This window comes from Somniosus microcephalus, chromosome 3 (assembly GCF_052327205.1).
Source record: "Somniosus microcephalus isolate GS21.2 chromosome 3, FLI_Smic_1.0, whole genome shotgun sequence".
Taxonomy (NCBI): Eukaryota; Metazoa; Chordata; class Chondrichthyes; order Squaliformes; family Somniosidae; genus Somniosus; species Somniosus microcephalus.
Window position 1 is genome coordinate 271,111,181 of NC_140989.1, and position 25,268 is coordinate 271,136,448.

The following is a 25,268-nucleotide window of genomic DNA, read 5'->3' on the forward strand; positions in this document are numbered from 1 at the left end:
TCCCCTTCGCCATAGTGAAAATGTGCCTGGGTCAATGTTTTGTCAATTAATTCATAAACTTGAAAACTTCAAATAAGTCAGCTCTCTGCATTCTTTGTGACAAATTCCCTGATGTTTGCTTGCAGATTCTTTCACTGATGTCTTGGTATTTGGGAAGGCTCTTCAGACTAAACAACCAATGTAACATGGGATGCATAATTAAAGAAAAACTTGAGAAATATGTTGAACGGAACACCAGGACTCTTGACTGTTACAGAGCTCCAAACTGACTAAGCTCTGAATCAAGTTTTGGGATTATTCTTGTATTGTGGCTGCTTCGATTTTCTGTTCTACTTTTCCATGGTCTTACAAAGGATGTACTCGTTATAGACTGTAAATGTTTTTTTCTGATACTCCACAAAATTAATTTGGTAAAAACTTGTTTGATTGTGGTCTTTATTAACAAAGAAATCCAATAATCTGTTATTGAATATTAATGTACAGATTTACTTAATTGTGCTAAATATGTATATTAGAAAATTATTAAATTTTCTTTGGAATGCTTAACTTTATCCAACAAACAATGTTAATCTTCACGATGTACATTAGTGGGTTAAATTAATTGTTGTGTTTCATAATTTTGTAGATAACTTCACACAAGGGTGAATTTCAAGGACTAAATTCTGATACACGTAAGTGCACCCTAGGCAAATACATGTGGAAAAACTACAAGTATCATATTGAGGTGACTAAACCATTCCATGCTCCTGAAGCATCGGCCATATTTGGGTGAAAGGAAGAATCTAGCAGCCTTCAATAGGTCTTCCATCCTCTCCAGCAGTAGAACAAATACCTGTGTAACCCAAATGACCACACAGTATCCAGAGAAGGAAAGACTGCCACATGATTCTGGAGATGAAGGAGTTGTCTTATGAGGAAAGGTTGAGCAGGTTGGGCCTATACTCATTGGAGTTTAGAAGAATGAGAGGGGATCTTATTGAAACATATAAAATTCTGAAGGGGCTTGACAGGGTAGATGCAGAGAGGATGTTTCCCCTCATGGGGGAATCTAGAACTAGGGGGCATAATTTCAGATTAAGGGGGCACCCATTTAAATTAGAAATGAGGAGGACTTTCTTCTCTCAAAGGACCATGAATCTTTGGAATTCTCTTCCCCAGAGAGCTGTGGAGACTGGGTCATTGAATATATTTAAGGTGGAGAGAGACAGATTTTTGAAAGGCAAGGGAGTCTAGGATTATGGGGAGCGGGCAGGGAAGTGGTGTTGAGGCCAAGATCAGATCAACCATGATCTTATTGAATGGCGGAGCAGGCTCGAGGGGGCAAATGACCTACTCCTGCTCCTATGTCTTATGTATTATTCATCCTGGTGCATCTTTTCATGCTTCCCCTTTTTGCAGGTGGAGAGTAAGAACACAACATAATGTAGAAGCGAATAAAGCCCATCAACCCTGCTCCTTCTATAGCCTATGCACAACCTACGTTTTTATAGACTGTAACCTAACCTACCTATTTAATCACTTGGAGCAAAATCCTGCCACAGTGCTATATGTCTCGTATATCTGCACTCGCTGAGATAGGAACCTAATCCAGATCCCTCCTGAATGTTTCAGTAAAGTTGAGACTCATTACCCTTGTTTGGCAGTTTCTGAAGAAGTTGCGGTTTATATTACTTCTGGCATATTTGTTTTCATCTTGCTGTGGTGTCTATGCTTTTGGTTTTGTATATGCTTGCATCTTAAATATTCCCTTTGTAATCTGAAACATTTGAAATAAGAAATCCAGCTTGAAATTTGAAGTAAGTGATGTTAGCAATGGCTCAGTAGTAACACTTCTAGTCAGAAGGTTGTGGGTTCAAGTCCCGCTCCAGAGCACAAAATCTACGCTGACACTTCAGTGCTGTATGCAAATTTGCTGCCACGTGTCCTACATTACAACAGTGACTTCACTTCAAAAGTACTTCATTGCCTGTAAAGCGCTTTGGGACACCCTGAGATCATGAAAGACGCTATATAAATGCAAGTCTTTTCCTGTTTTCCGCCTCAATTGGTAACTACAGTGCTTAGTGTGGTATGCCTCATGTTTGATCTCTGCTCAAATGCTGAATTCCCTGATCTCAACCATGACACAATTGGCTTCAGTGTTCCATGGCCAGCGAGGAAAACAATCAGCTGGAATTCTTACTCCTGATCACTATCCAATGGCCTCTGCTGCAAGGTGATGTGCATTTACATCAGTTCAGGACAGGCCCGGGCATGGCTATGATGCCCCACAGTTAAATAGCTATCCAGGTTCACAACTTAGAAGATTTTTCAATATTTCTTCTGGGAACATGGGCAAAACTGGCCAGACTGCATTTATTACTCACCCCTAGGTGCCTTCACAACGTTTTTTTAATTTGTTTATGGGATGTGGGCATCGCTGGCAAGGCCAGCATTTATTGCCCATCCCTAATTGCCCTTGTTAAGCCAGCTCAGAGGGCATAATGAGGGTGGGACTGGAGTCACGTATAGGCTAGACTGTGTGTATTTGTTTGTGTGTGTGGGGGGTGGGGGAGGGGGGGGCGGGGCGGGGGAAGAGGTGGCAAATTCCCTTCCCTGCCAGACAGTAGTGAACTAGTTGTACTTTTATGACAGTACAGCAACATTCATGGTCATTTTTCTCGTGTCAGTCCAAAAATTACTGGATTTATTAAATTTAACTTCTATTCCTTTCAGCTAACCCTATCAGCATAACCTATTCCAATAGTAGGATTTGAACTCATGACTTGTGCACAGCACTGTAAGGATGACACTACCCTAACTTGGTTGAGGTTCTGAATTGTAGACAGCACCCATGAACCCTACCCAGTATTAGAAAGCACCTTCACCAGGGGAGAAAATTGGAGGTTGTGGGGGGAGAAATTCAGCAGTTTGCTAAAAGAGAGCCAGGTTATGCCAGCTTTGAGGTTATGACTTGCAGTTGACACAAAGCTCTGGTGCAACCTTAATCTACTGTTACACTTTGATATTTCTGTTTGAGGTGTGCTGTACCTAATCAACATTGATTAATGGCTGCAATTTGAGCTGGACATGTTAGCAGCTGAGGAAAAGATGAGCTCTGTATCATTTTGAGTGTAATTAGATAGGGCTCAATTCCCACAAACGTCAGATCTTCCACTAACAATGAACTGAAAACCGATCAATCGGGAAATAGCTGACCGGTTCTGTCCACACAAACAAAGTGCCTAGAGAGACCGTTTCTCCATCTGGGACGAAACACAAGCGGGAGTCAGGTATGGAGGCACTTAAATCGTTTCACTTCGCTAATGATTACAGCTTCATGTTGCATGCAATGCAGTAAATTACAAAATTGAAGATTCTGACAAAAAGATTAGTCAAAATGTCCTTGGAAAACCAGACATGAGTGCACGTTTAGGGAGCATTTTACAGTTTTTAATTAAATGTGAAAAAATATGCAGGCTATTGGTAATCAGGTAATGTTAGGATTTCTGTAATTTTACCGTTAACATAAACTATAGAAAATACTGGGGGTGGTGATTGGGACAGGAATAGGGAAAAGAAGCCAGGATTTCAGCCTATCCTTTCTTCTGTTAGGAAGTGCAGCTGCGTGGATGTTGAGGACAGGGTAGGACTCGACTCTGATGCTGCCCCTAGAGGGATAGAACTCAAAAGCAGAGAAGTTCTGTTAAACTTGTATCGAACCTTGGTTAGACCACACTAGAAGTACTGTGCACAGTTCTGGTGTCCATATTATAAAAAGGATATAGATGCATTGGTGAAGGTGCAAAAGGATTCACAAGGATGATACCAGAACTGAGAGGGTATACTTATCAGGAAAGGCTGAACAGGCTGGAAGTCTTTTCTCTAGAAAAGAGAAGGCTGAGGGGTGACCTGATGGAGGTCTTTAAGATAATGAAAGGTTTTGATAGGGTAGAGGTAGAGAAAATGGTTCCACTTGTTGGGAGTCCAAAACTAGAGGTCATAAGTATAAGATAGTCACTAATAAATCCAATTCAGGAGAAATTTATTTACCCAAAGAATGGTAAGAATATGGTACACAGTACCACAAGGAGTAGTTGAGGGAAATAGCATAGACACATTTAAGGGAAAGCTAGATTAGGACATGAGGGAGAAAGGAATAGTAGGATATGCTGATAGAGTTAGATGAAGTAGGGTGGGAGGAGGCTCTTGAGGAGCATAAACACCAACATAGACCAATTGGGCTGAATGGCCTGTTTCTGTGCTGTACACTCGATGCAACAATAGAATAGTCTGCTGACAGAGGCAATCATGTGCCCGTACACCGGCAGTCAACGCCTTGGGGAGGGAGGAGTGCAGAGAATTAGAGGTAAAGAAAAACAAACCTTTAAAAAAGATAGAAAATGTTAATGCATATATTCTCTCATATTAATAACAGCAGTAAATCAACTTGTCACGGGTTTACTAATCCAACAAGCTGGTGAGATCATTCCATTTAGGACAAAAGATGCGATTTTTGCTAAACTATATCAAATAATAATTAAGTGGGCGACACTTAGAAACATTCATTACATGAATATAGAGAGAATCCTCTGGAACTCATCTAATGGAACAGCTCTAATTTTAATTCATAATGGTCAGAGCAATCCCATTGATTCTGAAATACATAACATTTTAAGCCTAATTTCATCATCACAGTGAAGTGCTGCTTATTTTCATTAGCTTTTCAATATTTGAGGAGGAGAATGTTCACAGCCTGATGGGAGGGAGTGATATAAGGATTTATTTCTCTTTGGAGCAGTTTCCTACTGTTCTTTGATAATTGTATGGATACAAAACGGGGAAGAGGCCTTGGATTACTGCCATCAGTTACTAAGATATAAAGAAATTCTATTCAGAGTTTCAGTATTATTTTGCTATTATTACAAAGCTATGCTTTAGATCTGATTTCTATGCTACGCGGGTCCAGTCAGTATGGAATAACATGCACCAAACCCCAGACCCCAACTGTAGCCTTGGAGCAACTGGTGGGAAATATGAGCGGGAACCTAATCATTTTCTTCACCTACCTGGAACTGATTTTACACGATTCAAACTGAATAATTTAAAGGGGACTTGAGGTATGTCGGCTGATATACATTTCAAGTGGGCTAAATAAAGAATTGTGAAATGAGAGGCGAGATAAGGTGCTAATGACATAAATCTGAAAGGGAATTTCAAAATGTTTTTAATTAAAGTTCTGTACGAGTGGAAAGTAAGCTTCTCCTTTACAGTCCTATTAAACAAGATATCCTATTTCAGGCCATCTCTCTATATAAATATAATATATATTATCTATATAAAATAAGGACACAGTTCGTACCCTGAAAATGTTCTAGTATCACAATATTTTATTTTTCCCAAGAAGAAAGCACTTGCTCTCAGTTAATCTTTTCCTTGTGTTTTACTATCTGAATAGGTAAAATTATATAGGCTGCGTCTGTGTGCAACATCGTGTCCCCTATTGTACAGGTATACAGGACCAAGTCCTTGGTGTAGGGGCCCTACGCGAGGTAAATACAAGGATTAGCAGGTTGTTGAGTGTAATCAAGGTTGGGTTACAAAAATCTATAAATTGCATGAGGAAGGGAAGACTGAGGAAGGTCACACAGTCTTTATGGAGATAAAGTCCCGTCTTCACACCGAGGACACCCTTCATTGTGTTGTGTGGCCGTCGAACAGCAGCAGAATTGTATTCCACCACAATCTGTAACCCCATGGCCCGGCCTATCCCTCATTCTACCATTACCATCAAGCCAGGAGACCAACCCTGGTTCAATGAGGAGTGCAGAAGAGCATGCCAGGAGCAGCACCAGGTGTACCTAAAAATTAGGTGCCAAACTGGGGAAGCTGCAACACAGGACTACATGCATGCTAAACAGCGGAAGCAGCATGCTATAGACAGAGCTAAACGATCCCACAATCAAAGGATCAGATCAAAGCTCTGCAGTCCTGCCATATCCAGTTGTGAATGGTGGTGGACCATTAAACAACTGATGGGAGGAGGAGGCTCCATGAATATCCCCATCCTCAATGATGGCGGAGCCCAGCACGCGAGTGCAAAAGATAGGCTGAAGCATTTGCAACCATCTTCAGCCAGAAGTGCCAAGTGAATGGTCCCCACCATCACAGAAACCAGTCTTCAGCAAATTCGATTCACTTCACATGATACCAAGAAACAGCTGAGCGCACTGGATACAGCAAAGGCTATGGGCCCCGACAACATCCCAGATGTCATGCTGAAGACTTGTGCTCCAGAACTAGCTGCGCCTCTAGCCAAGTTGTTCCAGTACAGTTACAACACTGGCATCTACCCGACATGTGGAAAACTGCCCAGGTATGTACTGTCCACAAAAAGCAGGACAAATCCAATCCAGCCAATTGCCGCCCCATCAGTCTACTCTTAATCATCAGCAAGGTGATGGAAGGTATTGTCAACAGTGCTATCAAGTGACACTTACCCACCAATAACCTGCTCACTGATGCTCGTTTGGGTTCCGCCAGGACCACTCGGCTCCAGATCTCATTACAGCCTTGGTCCAAACATGGACAAAAGAGCTGAATTCCAGAGATGAGGGGAGAGTGACTGCCCTTGACATTAAGGCAACATTTGACCAAGTGTGGCAGCAAGGAGCCCTAGTAAAATTGAAGTCAATGGGAATCAGAGTGATTGGCGTCCAGATCTTGCTGCATGCAGGCATGGACTGCTTCATTATCTGAGGAGTTGCGAATGGCCCTGAACACTGTATGACTCCAGCCAGTGTCCTAGGCCCAACCATCTTCAGCTGCTTAATCAATGACCTTCCCTCCATCATAAGGTCAGAAGAGGGGATGTTCGCTGATAATTGCAGAGGGTTCAGTGCCATTCGCAACTCCTCCGATAATGAAGCAGTCCGTGTCTGCATGTAGCAAGATCTGGACGACATTCAGACTGGGGCTAATAAGTGGCAAGTAACATTCACGCCACACAAGGCAATGACTATCTCCAACAAGTGAGAGTCCAACCGCCGCCCCTTGACATTCAACAGCATTACCATCTCCGAATCCCCCACCATCAATATACTGGGGGTCACCTTTGACCAGAAATTTAACTGGACCAGCCACATAAATACTGTAGCAACAAGAGCAGGTCAGAGGCTGGGTATTCTGCGGCGAGTGTCTCATCTCCTGACTCCCCAAAGCCTTTCCACCATCTACAAGGCACAAGTCAGGAGTGTGATGGAATACTCTCCACTTGCCTGGATGAGTGCAGCTCCAACAACACTCAAGAAGCTTGACACCATCCAGGACAAAGCAGCCCGCTTGATTGGCACCCCATCCACCACCTTAAACATTCACTCCCTCCACCACCGGCATACCGTGGCTGCAGTGTGTACCATCAACAAGATGCACTGCAGCAACTCGCCAGTGCTTCTTCGGCAGCATCTCCCAAACCTGCGACCTTTACCACCTAGAAGGACAAGGGCAGCAGGCGCATGGAACACCACCACCGCCAAGTTCCCCTCCAAGTCACACACCATCCTGACTTGGAAATATATTGCCATTCCTTCATCGTCGCTGGGTCAAAATCCTGTAACTCCCTCCCTAACAGCACTGTGGGAGTACTTTCACCACACGGACTGCAGTGGTTCAAGAAGGTGGCTCACCACCACCTTCTCAAGGGCAATTAGGGATGGGCAATAAATGCTGGCCTTCCTAGCGATGCCCACATCCCAGGAACGAATAAAAAAAGGCAAGGAATTCTATGGTTTGGAGGTGGGAAAGAAATAATGAGCTCCAGGAGGAGACGGTGTGGTGGGTCTTGACATTAAGATGTGATGGCCAGGATAGATCCTTAAGGAAATATGTCAAAGCCATGGAGAGGGTGAAGAGTTTTACTAAAATATCAGGGGTGAGAGGCTTTAGTTACAAGGAGAGATGAGAGAAACTGGGGCTCTTTTCAGTAGAACAGAGGAGATCTGATAGAGATGCTCAAAGTTATGAGGGGTTTTCTTCAAGTTAGTAGAGAAAAAACATTTCTACTGGTTGGTCAGTCAGCAACTAGACTGCAGAAATTTCAGATCAGCACCACAACAACAAGGAGAGAGGTTAGAAGATTTGTTTTAATATGCGAGGGTTGTCGGATCATGGGATGCTCTCCCAGCAACAGTGGGGGGAGCAAAGTCTATAATAGTTTTTAAAAAGTAAGTGAATAAATATTTGAGAAAAGAAAAATGTAAAAGGATGTGGGGAAAGCGCAGGGGATTCGATCAAGAGCCCGTACAGACACGATGGGCCGAATGGTCTCTTGTGCTGTAAAATTCTATAATTTCTATATATTCCATAGAATGATGTGAGACATTTGGCCCATCGTGCCTGTGCCGGCTCTTTGAAAGAATCATCCAATTAGTCCAACTCCCCTGCTCTTTCCCCATAGCCCTGTAAATTTTCCCTTTGCAGTATATCTTCGATTTCTTTTTGAACGTTGTTATTGTATCTGTTTCCACCACCCTTTCAGGCAGTGCATTCCAGATCATAACAACTCGCTACCTAACTAAAATTCTCCTCATCTCCCCTCTGGTTCTTTTGCCAATTACCTTAAATCCATGTCCTCTGGTTACCAACCCTCCTGCCAGTGGAAACAGTTTAGTCAGTAGTAACATCGATCATTTAATATTATTTTCAAATACATATTAAGGGACATCTCAAGATAACTGGGTCGGAGGACAGCGGTATTGCAATTACAGCCAATGAGCGTTTCACGGCAAATAACACCAGGATCTCTACTTAAACCTAGAAGCGAAGGCATTTGTGCATTTTTAAACTAGGACCAAAGTTAAGCGGGGCGGGTGTGTAATATGTGTCAAATCCATTCCCCTGTGTTTGTTCCAGCCTCAGATTGGAAATGTCCGGCCCAAAGGGCGAGACCCGGGGGTCAGTTCCACAGAGAAACTCGCTGACCAAGCCAGAGGTCAAGAAACTCTTACAAAAATACAAGAAAGAGCGAGACGAAGCGTCGAGGAAAGGGGAAATGAGCCGAGATAAATTGCAAGTGATCGAGACGGCGACGAGAGCACAGATCCGTGAACTGAAAGAGAAGATCAAAGCCCTGAACTCGGAGAACAAGAGCCTGAACAAAACCATCAAAAAACTCCGACCCCAGCTGCAGTTAGACGTCAACCCCAGACTGAGGAGCAAACTGACCTGGGAGGTGGTGAAAGAACTGAAGGAGAGGGCGGAACAATGCAAGAATCTCCTTCAGGAAAACACCAGGTTAAATCAGGAAATAGATCAGCTGGCCTCGGACCTGACTCGGGGGGAAAATGTCAGGAAGCATTTAGAAGATCGTCTCCAAGCAGCTCAGAGTCAGGTGAAGAGTCTGAGCAACGAGCAGGACCGGGTGTTAAAACTGTGGGAAGAAGCCAAGATTGAGAGAGAGCAAACCCTGTGGATTAACCGCCTCCTCAGACAGTCCCTGTTCAACAAACAGAAGTGTCACCAGACTTTGGATAAGTGCATACAGACCATCGCCTCCATCCCCATTTACAGGAGGTTTCAGAAGAGAAACTCGGAAGGGACTGTAAAACAGCAGGAGCTTCACCAGGAGACGGAAAAAATGAAGCAAACGTTTGGGGATCAGGCGTCGGCGATTTCTAAAGAAAGCCGAGGCAGCAATTCAGCTAAATCATCGACAAGAATCTACAAAATTTCCCCAAACTGAGGCCCATTCCCTGCAAAACCGAGGGAAGAGGAGAAACCAGTTTGTATGGAGACAGAGGACTCCTCTCATAATCAGCACGTGGATATGAGATATTTGTCTTAAATCATTAAAAGTGAATTTTCAATCTGTGTGTGTGTGTGTGTGTAACAACATATAAATATTTGGCTTTCAATTTAACGAAAATTGAGTTCATAAGACTGTAGCGTGAAGTCATTTCTAATCTCTCATGTCTCTGCATTTTAGTCTTTAGTAACAATATAAATATCCTGTAAAGTAAGACTGATTAAAATGATTTTGTATTAAACTGACTGGGGTTTTCATCAACTTACCTGAAGTAGGTCACTCAACATCAACCACAAATAAATGACAGTCAACGCTTGTTAAAAAGAAAATAATTTGCATTTATATAGCGCCTTTCACAACCTCAGGACGCCCCAAAGCCAATGAAGTATTTTTTGAAGTGAAATTACTGTTGTAAAGTAGGAAACGCAACAGCCAGCGCACACAGCAAGGTCCCACAAATAGCAATGGGATAATGACCAGATAATCTGTTTTAGTGATGCTGATTGAGAGATAAATATTGGCCAGGACACCAGGAGAACTCCCCTGATCTTTGAATAGTGCAATGGGATATTTTAGGTCCATCTAAGAGGGCAGTTAGGGCCTTGGTTTAATTCCAAAAGACGGCACCTCTGACAGTGCAGCACTCCCTCAGTACTGCATTGGAGTGTCAGCTTTGATTTTGTGCTCAAGTCTCTGGAATGTTTCTCCTGCTCACTGTCCTAAACATCCTACACTTACTCTTATCTCAATGTCCTCTTGTTCTATATCCCTCAATAACTGCAAATTGACTGTTTATCTACTCTGCCTCATCCCATCATCATTTTAAATATCGCTATCAAATCACCCCTTAATCTCTTCTATTCTAGCGAAAACAGGATGAGTCATCCCTTTTATAAATGGAGGCTAAGGACAAATTCCAGATCTGGTCACGTAAAAATCAAAATTGAAAGATGGCTACAAAACAGAAAACAGAGGGTAGGAGTTAAGGGAAGTTTTTTTGGAATGGCAGAAAGTGGGAAGTGATGTCCTGAAAGGATCTGTGCTGGGACTGCTGTTGTTTACTATATACATAAATGATTTGGACTCAGGAATTGAAGGTATGGTGTTAGAAATTTGCACGCTACCAAATCGGGGGATATAGCTAATAAGATGGGGAATTGCCCCAAAATACAGGAAGACATAAACAAACTTGCAGAGTGGGCTGATAAATAGCAATGAAATTCAATATAGCGAAGTGTGAGGTGGTTCATTTTGGTAGGAGGAATAAGGAGGCCACTCATTCTTTGGAAGGCAAGAAACAAAATGGGGTAGAGGAGCAAAGTGATCTGGGAATACAGATACATAAATCACTAAAAGTAGTAACACAAGTTGATAAGGCCATAAAGGGTGCAAACAAAATACTGGGGTTTATTTCTAGAGGAATAGAAAATAAAAGCAGGAAGGTAATGTTAAATTTTATAGAACATTGGTTAGATCACACTTGGAGTAGCCATGTTACATTCATCCTGCGTCAGTCTAACATCTCTGCACTTTTTAAGAGCAGCAGGTTCAAGGATGGCTATTAAGGGTAAGAGCTACTTGTTATTGCCATGGCTGATGACACCCTTACGGCACCCACAAACCTCAGATGAAAGGCGATACAATGAAAGCCATGAAACACCAGGGCAGTACAAGCAAGCCATTGATGTGCTGAAACAGCAATTCAGGTGCCTGAATAAATTGGGGGTTTCCTTCAATACCTACCCCATTGTGTCTCCCATATTGTTGTCATCTGTTGCATTCTGCATAACCACACCTTGCAGCAAATGCAGGCCATTCAGCCAGCAGCAGCTGAGAAGGAGTTAGCATCAGTGGAAGAAGAGCAAGAGGATGCAGGAAAAGCTGCAGCAAGACCTGCATGGCAAGCAGCCAGAGCTGTTTGGAAGCACTGGTCTACCAGCTACTGCCTATGAAAGAAAAAGCAGAACCAATGCCTTCACATCACCCGTGCATTAACAATCCTTCAATACCAATCCATCTGAACCCTCCACATTGCAAGAAACCCCCTAGACTCTGAGCACCATTTGCACAGATGCCACCTACCATTGATGGCTGAATACCTCAGTATAAGCCTTGCAACAGTCACCATTTAGCTGTTATAATTTTAAATGCCTTCACAAACTGGCAATACAGAATAATTTCACCCGTGTTACTGCATTGTGCTCTTCTTAACTGTTCTCTTGCCTGTTCTGCTTCTACGAGGTGCTTCTCTCAGCAGGGGTGGTGGAAATCTGCTGATGCTCAGATCAGGGTCCTTGAGATGCTCATGGTCAGTGACCTCTAACAGCTCAGGCCTTTGAGAGGCCAGCTGGAGGCTGCAACATCTCAGCTAGGACTGGAGCAGTCTGGTCCAGCAGCCTTTCATGCACCATGGTTCAGTGGGTGACACGGGAGCAGGCGTGCTGTCATCCTGAGAATGGGCAGTATGTACCACTCCCATTGAGCCATTCCTTTTTGTTCCTATTTCTGCCCCTCTCCTTCATGCTGCTCCTCATGAAGGGAGGATGGGGAACGGCCAGGGCTCCAGCAGCAGCTGTTAGTGGTGTCTCTTGTGTTGGTTGACTGGGGTGGCTGGGTGATCTGGTACTATGTCCAGCTACCGGAGGGCATTATTGAGATTATTTGCAGTTGAGTCTGCATAAGAAAACATGGAAGGAGCAGAGGAATCTGGGGGTACAGATACATAGATCACTAAAAGTAGTGTTGCAGGTTAATAAGGCCATAAAAAAGCAAACAAAGCATTTCTAGAGGGATACAATTAAAAAGCAGAGAAGTTATGTTAAACTTGTATAGAGCCTTGGTTAGAACACACTTGGAGTACTGTGAACAGTTCAGGTCACCATATTATAAAAAGGATACAGAGGCACTGGAAAAGGTGCATAAAAGATTTACTAGAATTATACTAGAACTGAGATGTTATACCTATCAGGAAAGATTGAGCAGGCTGGGGCTCTTTTCTATAGAAAAGAGAAGGTTGAGGGATGACTTGATAGAGGTCTTTAAGATTATTATAGTGTAAATGTAGAGAAGATGTTTCCACTTCTGGGCAAGACCAGAACTTGGGGCTATAAATACAAGCTAGTCACTAATAAATCCAATAGGGAATTCAGGATAATCTTCTTTACCCAGAGAGTGGTTAGAAAATGGAACTCGTTACCACAAGGAGTAGTTGAGGCAACCAGCATTGATGCATTTAAGGGGAAGCTAGATAAATACATGAGGGAGAAAGGAATAGAAGGATATGTTGTTGGGATTAAATGAAGAAGGATGGGAGGAGGCTCATGTGGAACATAAACAATGGCATGGAACTGTTGGGCCAAATGGCCTTTTTCTGTACTGTAAATACTATGTAGTGTACTCTGTAATATTAGAGCAGCATCTAGTGACTTGGACAGCAAGATCTGAAAGAGCTGCTCTGTAATTCAAAGACCTTCACAGGCTTCTTTAATTATTAAATTGGGAGAATTAATGAGTGTATTAGAGGTACAGAACTACTTTAAGTTTTACCATCTGGCTCCTTGCTGGCATTTGAAGGACTTACTCCCAAGAGGAACCCAACCACCCATTGTCGCCTGCCTGGTAGCCATCGAAAACCGCAGCATAGTGTTACTGGCAACATTTTTGTCTGTTATTGATCTTTAGGGGATATAATTTACCACTTCAAAGATCCAATTCTATTTTAAGACTAATCATCTTGCTCTTGTTATTGTAACACTATTGATAAAAATCATTTCTACAGTTGCCAATCCTCATTGGACTTGAGACAACCAAGCAACAACTGGAGCCTGCTGTGCAACTTTCAGACAAATCCAATAACAGGTGCTCTTCTTCATGAATATTTACAAATAGGAGATGGATCGGAGCTATTTAGCCTCCTCAGCTGCTCTATTGCTGTATAGCTCAGGACCTTATACCAAGTAAATTTGAAGATGAAGTACTTTTACAGAAAAGCAAGTCTTACATGCGATAGGGCAAAACCTATTGCACCATTGGAAACAGGCCCATTTTTGTAACAGACTTGGGGCAAAAGGCTATGACTTGTTTGATTAAATCATTTTTTGCAAGTTGTCAGCTTGACAAGTTAGTTTTCCCCTCCTCAGTGACTTTGAACCTCGTTAATAAAAGCAGTCTATAGCTCACTCCTTTGCCCCAAAGTTTTTTTTGGTGTTTTTCTACATTTCAGTGGTCTAATGCCCATTGCACTAAATTAGTAGAGTTGTAAAATAAAACACAAGTGCACTACTTTGTTTAAAATAAGGTTTAGTGAGCTCTGAAACAATGAGTGTCTAATGATTTCTGGTCAACTCCTCTCTAGATCATTCTGGTCTCTTACTTTGCACTTATCTCAAATAGTTGCTTCCTTTGTCTCTTTTCGCCCAATTTCACTACCTACAATAGCTTATTTCTGCACTTAATAGATCATCTTTTTCCTGTCCCAGAGATCTAGCTTAATAATGCAAACTGCTAACCTCAGTATCCCAAGTAAATACTGGCATATGCAATTTTGTGGCAAGTCCTTTCCATCACACAAGAGCATCATAGCAAGTCTTCTATTTCTGGAGTTTAGGGAAGACACTGGAGAATAACTGACACTGCTCACACCTGTATTCCTTGCTACTTCCATTCTGTTCTCGTATTCCTGGCGCCTCCTACTCACCCACATATTGCTTGCTGCCTCCATATCATAATTTTATTAACCTTAAAGCACTTCAAAAGCTCTGGGGCACTCAGCTGAGGACAGGATGAGCACAAGACCCGATTTAAAACAAAGCATGATTTGCAAGCTGAAGAATCGGCGAGCTTATCCTAAAAGAACAAACAGGGATAGTTTTCCAACTGTGTCCAGCATGGTACCTCAGGAATACAAGCCCAAATTTCCAATATGTACTACCATTGGGCAAGCCTCCCTGCCAGAAGTGCAAAGCTGGAAAGTTACCCCAAGTATGTTTTCCTCTCCATTTCTTCAGGTAAGCAGCAAGTTATTTGTACGTGACCCATTTTTGTGTCAGTCCCGATGCTCTGGCATTCTGCACAGTATCAGATCGAGAGTCATTGCCAAGTCATATTCAGTTGATGATTGCCTCTCCTCCAATCCAGACATTTTCCAAATTACTTTCTTCAACACCTTACTGAGGGAACCAAATAATTAGGTTCTTAAACTTTGCCCTTACATTTAAAAATAAATGCAACATTCACACATCACCCTGGTCCGGTCAAGGAAGCATTCAGAGCCTTAGAGTGGCACTTGTACCTGCACAGTCCAAATTTTTCAACTCTTTTCCCGCCATCTCTGAAGGCTGGGCAGGATTTGAATGCCAGTTTTAAAAGGTCAATGGACAATATTGACTCCATATCATTCTAATCACAACACAAGCTGTTTGAATCTTATACTGGATCTTTGTAAAACTACAAAAGGCAAAGGATCTGGTCAGGAGCTTTCTTGCCTAAGAAATCCTTCAGTATAGTACATACATGCTTGGTACATCTCAGAACATTACAGATTGTGACAAAGGCATGCAATCAACTTCTGGTGCACTGTAATGGAGACCACTGATCGTTTTCAATCAAATCATTTAGAAGGCTGAATTTAGGGGAAATATTTGTATATTTTCTTCAAATCTATAACCATAGATTTAGATCTGGAACTTACTGATAAAAGACAAGGCACTGCAGAGTTAGCAAACATTCACCTCTTGGGTTTTGGTTTCAGTCCAGCCCGGATTGATGAGTTGAACAGTCTCCTTTCTCTCCAAGCTGTAAGGGTCATATGTGAAATGAGTTTCAGGTAGTGTTAACCCAGTTCCTAGTGGGTGTTGGCTTGCACCACAAAGCTGCTCTGAATATGGAACTAAGTTCTCAATCCCAGTGAGAGAGGATGGCTGGTGTGGAAAATGGAAATGCCACACTGATGCAATGAAAGGCACTTTCCTAAGGTTCAGATTGGGGTTAGGATGCCTTGCAGCAGTGTAGAGGGAACTTTATTTGGCATGTAACCCATGCTGTACTGGACCTGAAAACAAATCAATGTAGACAGTGAATGTCAGTAATCGGAAAGCACTAATCCTGCTGGCTTTGATGAGCACAAAAAAAGCCAAGTCATTTCAGCAACATATGGTATAGTCAAGGTTTGCTCATGGAATCAAGTGTCAGCTGCTGGCACAGATAAAACAACTTGTCAGAACATTTTGTTCCAAAAGGAAAAAAAACTGTGGCCCAGCAAGAGACAAGAGCTTCAGGAGAGGAGGAGAGGAGAAAATGGGGAAAAATTCAGACCATCGTATTCTTGATAAACTTAACATTTGTATCAATTTACATTTATTTTCCACTTTTCACTGCAGAAATTCAATAAAATAACCAAGTTCTTTTCTGTATGAACATTTGCCAACTGTAGATGGATCTGAAAATAGCCAGCTGCTATTGTATCACTTGCAGAGCAAGTTATGTGATCACCATTGCTGGAAATTTAGAGAACAGATTATATACAACAAAATCTTTCCAAATGCTGGCTCGTGGTGATGTAGCCCATTTTAACTCAAGCCAACTAAAATTGCATTTACCAGTCAGAAATGCAAAGTTAATTTCACAGATTTATTTAAACATGAATAGGTACAGCTGTCAAAAATATTTGATTATTAAAAGTTCATGTTTAATCTTGTGTAACTCAAAAGAGCATTTCAACAGAAAAATACTTGCCCTTTACAACAAATACATACACACACTCGCTCTGTAAAGATGTACAAAAAAAATTACCAAAAGTAACGAGCGGAAAAATGTTCCCAATGAAAAGGGAAATCTTGGGATCTCTCTTCTAAAGGGTTTTAAACCAAAAATAATCCTACACTGGTGCAGGATACAAAAAAGGAACTTCAGAAAAAAAGGACAAGATTGGAAGTGCATTATAAAGTCTTCACACTGATCAGGTCTGGGAGGGTGTAAAATATCTAATCGCTTCACTCCTTGAATTCCAGAAACTGCTGCAGTCTTTTTCTGTGTTCTGATGAAAGCTGGACAGCCCTGAAATTAAAAATGATTCAACATAAACCAGTTTCTGGTCAGAACATTAAATTCATAAGTTATTGAATATATTTATTTGAACATTTCACAAGAGTTTGAGATAGAAAAATTCCAGTTTCATCTAAAGTTAGTTTTATCTCAATTATCTTGAGTAAAAGCATTTAGCAAGGCCATCAGAGAGAGCTTCTGAAAGTGCACCTTGCAGTACTATATAGAACATTAGAGAATGGCAAAGAAGACAAACTTACTTTAAATGTTCTCCAAAGGTTGTGGTTATCCTGTAAATTGCAGTTTTCAAGGAGGCACGAAGGGCAAATCTCAGTGTTTTGTAAGAAGAATCTATCAGAGTGCCAGTGGATCTAGCTGGTTTGCTGGAGGCATGAGGCAGTTTAAAATGCCTATCTACAGCCTGTTTAAAAAAAAAAAAAAAATGCATTCTCAGTAAAAGTAGTGGGATTATAGAGATTTAAAAAGGAACGTCATGTTGGAAATCTGAAAGAAAATGGAAAATTCTGTCAGCATCTGAAAGACAGATTTATTTGGTCTGAAATCTAAAGTAATGTGAAAAGATAGATTGATCAGTTTTTTCCTCTTTCAGATGCTGACTCCCCTGCTGTCCTTTAGTTTGTACTGGATTCAGAAACTGAGTGGTGTAGTGGATTAACATGCTGTCCTTTCACCCTGGGACCTGTACTTGAATCCAGTTTGAGTGATGGGATGGAAACTCCGTCTCTCTGATGGTTCCAGTGTTCCATATGAAATGATCTAGGACAGCTTTAACATAGCTCCAAGTGTCTGCAGGTATGTAGGAAATGGCGACCATCTTCAGTTGGGGCTGAAGTACATTGTTGGGAGCTTCTCCTCACAACTGGCACATTTGTCTGGAGTGTGAGCCTAGGCTCTTAAATTATAGAAGTGCATAATTCCTGGTCATAGATATACCCCATCTTGCCAAGTGCAAAAATGCACAGAATTATTCAAGAATTAAACAAACAATCAACTACCTATGACACCGAAGGCAACATACTCAATCAAGTCTCCCATACCCCACTCTTACCCGAATCTCCCATATGACACAGGAAATTAGGAATGCTTACTGCACCAACAGTTGCATTTCACATAAGCAATTCAAAGAGTGAAAAGCATTACAGGCTTGCAATTTCAGGATATACACTCCTCGACAAGTCAAATGTGTGAACCGGGTAAGTAATGTGGTTGTTAACTGAATAGACCGAGTGGCTACGACCTGTGACGTATTACAGGTCGTGTGTGTGTGGGGTGGGGTGTGTGGTGTGTGATAGATGAAGAAGATGGAGGTACACTATAGCTGGGTGGGAGGGTATGCTGTGAGGAGGATGTCGTGAAACTCCAGTACGATTTGGACAGGTTGGGTGATTGGGTAGAAACATGGCAAATGCACTATAATGTGGATAAATGTGAGGTTATCCACTTTGGTGGCAAAAACAGGAAGGCAGATTATTATTTGAATGGCAATAGATTGGGAGAAGGGAAAGTGCAAAGAGACCTGGGTGTTCTTGTGCACCAGTCGCTGAAGGTAAGCATGCAGGTGGTTAAGAAGGCAAATGGTATGTTGGCCTTCGTAGCAAGAGGGTTCGAGTACAAGAACAAGGATGTCTTGCTGCAGCTGTACAGGGCCTTGGTGAGACCACACCTTGAGTATTGTGTGCAGTTTTGGTCGCCTTACCTGAGGAAGGATGTTCTTGCCATGGAAGGAGTGTAGCGAAGATTCACCAGGCTGATACCTGGGATGGCAGGAATGACATATGAGGAGAGATTGTGTCGATTGGGCTTATACTCACTGGAGTTTAGAAGATTGCGGGGAGATCTCATCGAAACCTATAAAATTCTGTCAGGCCTGGACAGACTAGATGCAGGAAGGATGTTTCTGATGGCCGGGGAGTCCAGAACCAGGGGTCATAGTCTAAGGATAAGGGGTAAGCCATTTAGGACTGAAATGAGGAGGAATTTCTTCACCCAGAGAGTGGTGAACCTGTGGAATTCTCTGCCACAGAGGGCAGTGGAGGCCAGTTCATTAAGTATATTCAAGAAAGAGTTGGATATATTTCTTAAGGCTAAAGGAATCAAGGGATATGGGGAGAAGGCAGGGACAGGGTACTGAATTTGGATGATCAGCCATGATCTCATTGAATGGCGGAGCAGGCTCGAAGGGCCGAATGGCCTACTCCTATCTTCTATGTTTCTATACACTTCTAATTACTGACCATTTACTATAATAATCTAATCCACGCGAAAAAGCAGCATTTCAAAAATGTACTGCAGTGCCCGTTATATCTCATAAATGAACCTTACCTCCTGGAGAGAGAGCATGGCACACAGAATGGATGACAGTGTTGTCTGTACTACACCGTATCTGTCCTCTGTAAACGAGGCTGCTACAAGATGGGAGAGGCCTACAAAAAAACAATGAGATACAACAACTAAATCAAAACAACACCAAATTTAAATAAAACCTCACCATTCCTTACTAGAACAGTCTGGAAAAAAAATTCACCCTGGATTTGTTGTAGAGTTTACTGGGCTGGAGAAAGCCTCTTGTGCTGACTAATGATTGACTAACCATTGAGCAACAAAGCTGGAGGAAAAAAAAAAGTTGCTCTGATGATTTATTCTGGAAAGTGGAGTTTTAGATTTATTAAAGGAGAATTAAGTCACATCACTAAATCTATGACATTTGATGTCCAGAATAATTCAGTTATTTAGTTCTATTCCAAGCCCTCGAGCATCTTGATAACTTGTTCCTGCAGATCAGCAGCTTGGGTTGGCAACAGAGTCAATTGGTTGGACACTCCGATCCATTTGGGATTTTAACTATCATCCAATATTGGTATCACCGTTTGATATCAATCCAATGATCCAGATCAAGACAACGTCAAGTCTCAGTGGTTTAAAAAAAGGCCTTTTGTAACCAGTTTGTATCCAACAGGGAGTGGGGTGGATTTAAGTATACATTCATGACTCCAGCCACTTCCAAAACTGAAGGAGGAACAGCAAAATAGGGAACAAACCTAAAATATACCAAGTGCAATTACAGCAGTTTATTAAAAACTCATTTAAAATAGTAATAGATTTTAGTAGCATTGCAAAAAATTAATACAAGCCTATCGCTGGTAGCTGAAAAATCTTTATTTTTAAATGATTATAGTTCAAGAGAGTTAACAGAAACAGGTCATAGAAGCGGACAATATCTTAAATACCCTGCATTCTCTGCTAGTTAACAGGTTACCTCAGTTTCTCCACCATTTCTGAAGTTACTGTCAGCAAGAGGAGTGAAACATCAAGTTTTACTTCCCTTCAAAAATTCTAGAACCAGCTGTACATAACCAGTTTGTCTCTCTGGGGAATATTAGAGATTTTCAACATGAATATGTACACACACAATCAAATCAAATCAACTTTTGTCATTGTTAGTGCACAAGTGCAAATCTCCTGTGGCAATATTCATGCCGAGTCAGAGGACAGAATACTTTATTCCTCACTGCCACAATGACCCTCACACATATCCTGTTACCCCGTACCTTCACTGGTAGCCCTTTACCTGCCACCTCCTTTCACACCTTAGCCCACTCTGTGTGGGAGATGGTGGCTAGTAAGAACATTGAATGGTGGGCAGAGAGCCCCAAATTCAAATGGGGTGGGTTGGAGGCAGGTCAGGGGAACTATACAGAATGGTCGAGGGCCCAAATGGACCCAGAAGGATCACATGACATGATTAGCTCCAGTCTAAATCAGATGCAAGATAAGTAATATAGAACTTGAAGGTTCAGTTGCATGGATTGAATCAACACTGCATTACAGATTACTAAAAAAAAAAGGAAAATTGAAGAGACACTGAAATAGTGCAACAGCAATAGCATGACAGAATGGAGTATTACAGGAAGTAAGTCATTGAATGGAGTGTTTGTACATGCAGGATTTTTAGTATATTTCGACAGCACCTCCCAAACCCACGATCTCTACCACCTAGGAGGACAAGGGCAGCAGGCGCATGGGAACACCACCACCTCCAAGTTCCCCTCCTAGTCACACGCCATCCTGACTTGGAAATACATCGCCGTTCCTTCATCGTCGCTGGGTCAAAATCCTGGAACTCCCCCCCCCCCCCCTAACAGCACTGTGGGAGTACCTTCACCACACGGACTGCAGTGGTTCAAGGCGGCGTCTCACCACCACCTTCTCAAGGGCAATTAGGGATGGGCAATAAATGCTGGCCTTCCCAGCGACGCCCACATCCTGTGAATGAATGAAAGTGTATTTTCTCACCGCCATCTATTTTTGTTGCCTCCCTGTTGCCGCTTCTCTCCCTCCCTCCCTCCCTCTTCTATCTTTCCTTTTGAGCAGGCGGTGGTGTGGCATGGTGTAGCTGGAAGGGATTTGTTGAGTGTTACAGGCTGTACCTTCCTGTGGTGGATGTGGGATGCTCGGCAGATGGGAAAAGGGAATGCCGAGGTCCACAGGCCACATTTTCTCTATGGGTGTGGGGTACCTCAGGCCAACTTTCAGGGGTCACAGGCTGCAGGTGGCAGGACAGAACCAGCCAGGGCCATATGCCAGCTTTTGGGTTGTGTATGGGGGCTGGGGAAGAGAGGGTAATCCAGTCAGGGCCAGCCAGCATGGGGCAGTAGGGGGTGATTGAGACAGCAGAAAGTAGCATGCGGAGCGAGGACGTCGGGGTTAGGGCACAGTGGAGAATAAGGGGCGCCGAAAAGCGGTAGGACTGACGGAGCGAAACAAAGAAGGGGTGCAACACTTTAAAACATTCATTCTTGGGATATGGGCGACACTGGAAAGGCAGAATGTATTGCCCATCCATGGTTGCCCTGAGGATATTAAGAATTAACCATATAGTGTGGGACTGGAGTCACGTGTACACCAGACTGGGTAGGGGCAATAGGTCCAGTTTCCTGAAGGACATAAATGAACCAGTTGGGTTTTTACAAATAACCCGAAAGTTTTTGCGGTCATGACTGGTGCTAGCCCACAAATTACCAGAGTTTTGAATTTGATTTCACAACTATCCATGGAGGGATTTGAACTTGCATTTTCTGGGTTGGTAGTTCAGTACCAACGATATCCTAGGGGGCAGGAAGTTGCTTTCCGGTTTCGCCCTGACTACATCCCCCCTCAGTGACCTGAAATCTCCCCACAGGCCTGGCTGGATCTGCCCTCCCTCCTGAACCTGCAACCCAAAATCTGACTGTGGCTAGATCCCAACACTCTCAACCCCAAAATGCAGTATGTGGCTGTCTGCAGCTTCCTTCCTCACCCAACAGCACACACTCAAAAAGGAAAAGAGAAAAATAAAGATGGAGGGGGAGGTAAACAAAGAGACAGAGGAAAAAAAAGATAGAGCACGTGTGCATGTAACATGAAGATGATGCAGATACAGGCAAGAGACACAGTTTTCTCCACCTTACCAGGCACAATGTCACAGTGGGGTAACAAAATAAATGGCCCATAAAAAAAACTATTGACCTGGACATTCCCAGGGCAGCAATTCGGAAAACAAGTCTCCAAACAGCTAGGCTACCCCATCATGTATTTAGTGTCAAACAACAGTATCCTAGTTTAAAAAAAAATAATCACTGAAAAATTCCATGAGCAAGCATTTATTGGATATCTTTAAAGAGCATCAGTTAGGCCAAATTTAAAGCAAACAGATCGCTGCTAAAGAACAATTCCTTAATAATGGTATCACTAGTGCTTTAAAGATTTTAAAAAGGTTAAAAGTTCAATGGGTGGGGTAGCACAACTTTCAACCACCAGGAGTTAATGAAAAACTATCATACATTTGGGTTGGATTAACTATAAATATGTTTCACATTAAATGGAATACAATTTATTGCTGGTTAGAAGGAATTCCTTAACATTTATGGTTTTATTCTGTAAACACCACATTTCACACAAGCAGTTACCTTCAAGAGCCCATATATGTGCTTGACTGTTGGCAAACAGGGCCTGACTTGAAGCTTCTGGAAGCTGAAAAGAAAATGTAATTAAAACTAATCTCTCTTCATTATAAAGAAATAAAAAAGACATGCACTATAAGTAAGATTGACAAGACAGGGCAGCTGGGATTTTGAAACACCATGGAGTGTCAGTCACACACAAACATCAAAGCTACCCAATGGAGCATATTTAAGCCATTACTCTGGATCATTTCAAAGAAGCTTACCGATTTGCAAAATGGTGTGTGGTGTATTTCATTAAAAAAAAAATCAGATGTGCATAACAGAAACTAGCCATGTTAAAGATAACTTATACTAGATGTGATTTAAAGAAATTATTTTTCTGACATGCCTGACAGAAACCCCTGTCCCTCAAAGTACAGATGCATTGCACAATTCCCTTAGGTACTAGTCTGTCACAACAAAAATAAGGCTTTTTTTTGGTTTAGGGCTGGCTTGGTGGCTGTTCCTTTAAACCCAGTCACAATGGCCTGGAATTTGCTGTTGTAATGACAGCGAACTGTTTGTGTTTGCAGTCATTACTCTATAAAACTGACAGCAACTTCTGCCGTCTGCACGTGCGCAGTTAAGCGTGGAAATCCAGAAGTTGCTGTCAGTGATTCCCTGCCCTGAAGACCTTGCAGATGGAAATCTTAGAAATCACTTGAATTGACGTGAACTTCCACTTTTGCACACTAATCTCATTGTAAAATACCCTGAAAAAGTGAAGGCTTGCTGAATGAGGTGTAACTGGGTTTTTAACAGCGTACTAAGTCACAATTTTATATTTGTAGAATGTCAAATTTCTCCATTAGGATATAAATTCCATAGATTTTTTAAATAATAAAAAATTAATTTAAACTTAAAACAAGCTCCAAAATTGTGATGCTTTATTGCTCACCATCGATGGGTAGAAAATCCAGTCGCTGTTAGTTATTTTGGGTACATTACCCAAGGCCAGTTAAGACACTGTAAAGCATAGGGAGTTTGGACTAACCTATGAGAATGATCTAAAAATTCAAAAGCCATAAAAATCTAGTGCAAGGGTAGAAAAGAAAACCCAAACCGTTAAGTCTCTCCCTTGCCTTTCTCATCACCTCTGCTGTTTGAGTACCAATTTCTATCCTGCCTCCCATCTCCTCCCGCTTAGGTATAATCTCTGCCCATCTCCTTAACCAATACTTCTATTGTTGTACTGTTCATTTTGTGCTTTTCTCCCAACTTGCCTCCTTATTTGTAGAACTATAAGTGGTGCCTTGATCCTGTGTGGTCATCGAGACTAACCCTGGCTGACGGAACCAATCTCCACAAAATCTCTGCTAAATCAGAGGCTGATGTGGAGTGCAAGATTGCAGAACCCCGTCATCAATTAGGATGAGAATATGCCACATTCTCCAAAAGACAAAGGGGTAGATTTTAACTTCACCGGAGGTAGCTGATAGGCATTCATTATACGCCCTGCCCAATTTATGGAAAAATGTTGCTATTTAAATGAAGTGAAAATGACTTTTGCTGAATTATAAGTTTGATGCTTACAAAATATTAATGCGTATTTGTCACCTCTTTCCCATTAAAAGTAAATACTAGCAGTTCTCGTATGCCATTTCGCATTGATAGTACTGTATTGGATCTGGATGACAGTTAGGATATTTAGCTGCTAATCTGATTTGTGCCAAGGCCAGAACTCTAACTAGGCAACTCCAGATAACTATAGTTACTTATATGCTGCTCAGGGTAGAGAGCAACAGTAACTGACCGTATACGTATTTATTTTTAAATACACACACACGTATGAAGTATTGCAGAGGTGTTGACTATATTAATGACTTGGATGAAGGGACCGAGTGTACTGTAGCCAGATTTGCTGATGATACAAAGATGTGTGGGAAAGCAAGCTGTGAAGAGGACACAAAGAATTTGCAAAGGGATATAGATAGGTTAAGTGAGTGGGCAAAAATTTGGCAGATGGAGTATAATGTGGGAAAATGTGAGGTTATCCACTTTGATAGGAAGAATAAAAAAGCAAATTATTATTTAAATGGAGAGACTACAAAATGCTGTGGTACAAAGGGATCTGAGGGTCCTCGTACATGAAACACAAAAAGTTAGCATGCAGGTACAGCAAGTAATTAAGAAGGCAAATGGAATGTTGGCCCTTATTGCATGGGGAATGGAGTATAAAAGTAGGGAAGTCTTGCTACAACTGTACAGGCCGCTGGCGAGATCACATCTGGAGTACTGCGTGAAGTTTTAGTCTCCTTATTTGAGGAGGGATATACTTGCATTGGAGGCAGTTCAGAGAAGGTTCACTAGGTTGATACTGGAGATGAAGGAGTTGCCTTATGAAGAAAGGTTGAGCCGGTTGGGCCTATACGCATTGAAGTTTAGAAGAATGAGAGGTGATCTTATTGAAACATGCAAGGTTGAGGGGGGCTTGACAGGGTAGA

At 42.1% G+C, this 25,268-nt stretch overlaps 3 protein-coding genes across 7 annotated transcripts in view; 2 read left to right on the forward strand and 1 right to left on the reverse strand.

The window, feature by feature from the left end:
- yipf1 (Yip1 domain family, member 1) overlaps positions 1-551 on the forward strand; it is a 37,347-nt gene extending 36,796 nt beyond the window's left edge. For all 4 annotated transcript variants that reach the window (XM_085982527.1, XM_085982525.1, XM_085982528.1 and 1 more), the window contains exon 10: positions 126-551. The gene's annotated coding sequence lies outside the window, so the exon portion shown is untranslated. The remainder of the gene's footprint in view (positions 1-125) is intronic.
- Positions 552-2,586: 2,035 nt separating this feature from the next.
- On the forward strand, positions 2,587-9,801 carry LOC147121944 (uncharacterized). Its single transcript, XM_085982529.1, has one exon. It carries the CDS (start codon positions 8,903-8,905, stop codon positions 9,716-9,718), a length of 816 nt encoding a protein of 271 aa, XP_085838655.1. The 5' UTR covers positions 2,587-8,902; the 3' UTR covers positions 9,719-9,801.
- A 6,588-nt stretch (positions 9,802-16,389) lies between these two features.
- Positions 16,390-25,268, reverse strand: part of ndc1 (NDC1 transmembrane nucleoporin) — a 50,140-nt gene continuing 41,261 nt past the window's right edge. For both annotated transcript variants that reach the window (XM_085982519.1, XM_085982518.1), the window contains 4 exons: positions 22,789-22,852; positions 19,166-19,266; positions 17,083-17,243; positions 16,390-16,834 (listed from right to left, as the gene is read on the reverse strand). In XM_085982519.1, the coding sequence (XP_085838645.1) occupies positions 16,771-16,834; positions 17,083-17,243; positions 19,166-19,266; positions 22,789-22,852 (390 nt within the window). In that variant the 3' untranslated portion in view covers positions 16,390-16,770. The remainder of the gene's footprint in view (positions 16,835-17,082; positions 17,244-19,165; positions 19,267-22,788; positions 22,853-25,268) is intronic.

Coding starts and splice junctions, on each gene's coding strand:
- LOC147121944 (XM_085982529.1), top strand. CDS start 8,903: ATGTCCGGCCCAAAGGGCGAGACCCGGGGGTCAGTTCCACAGAGAAAC.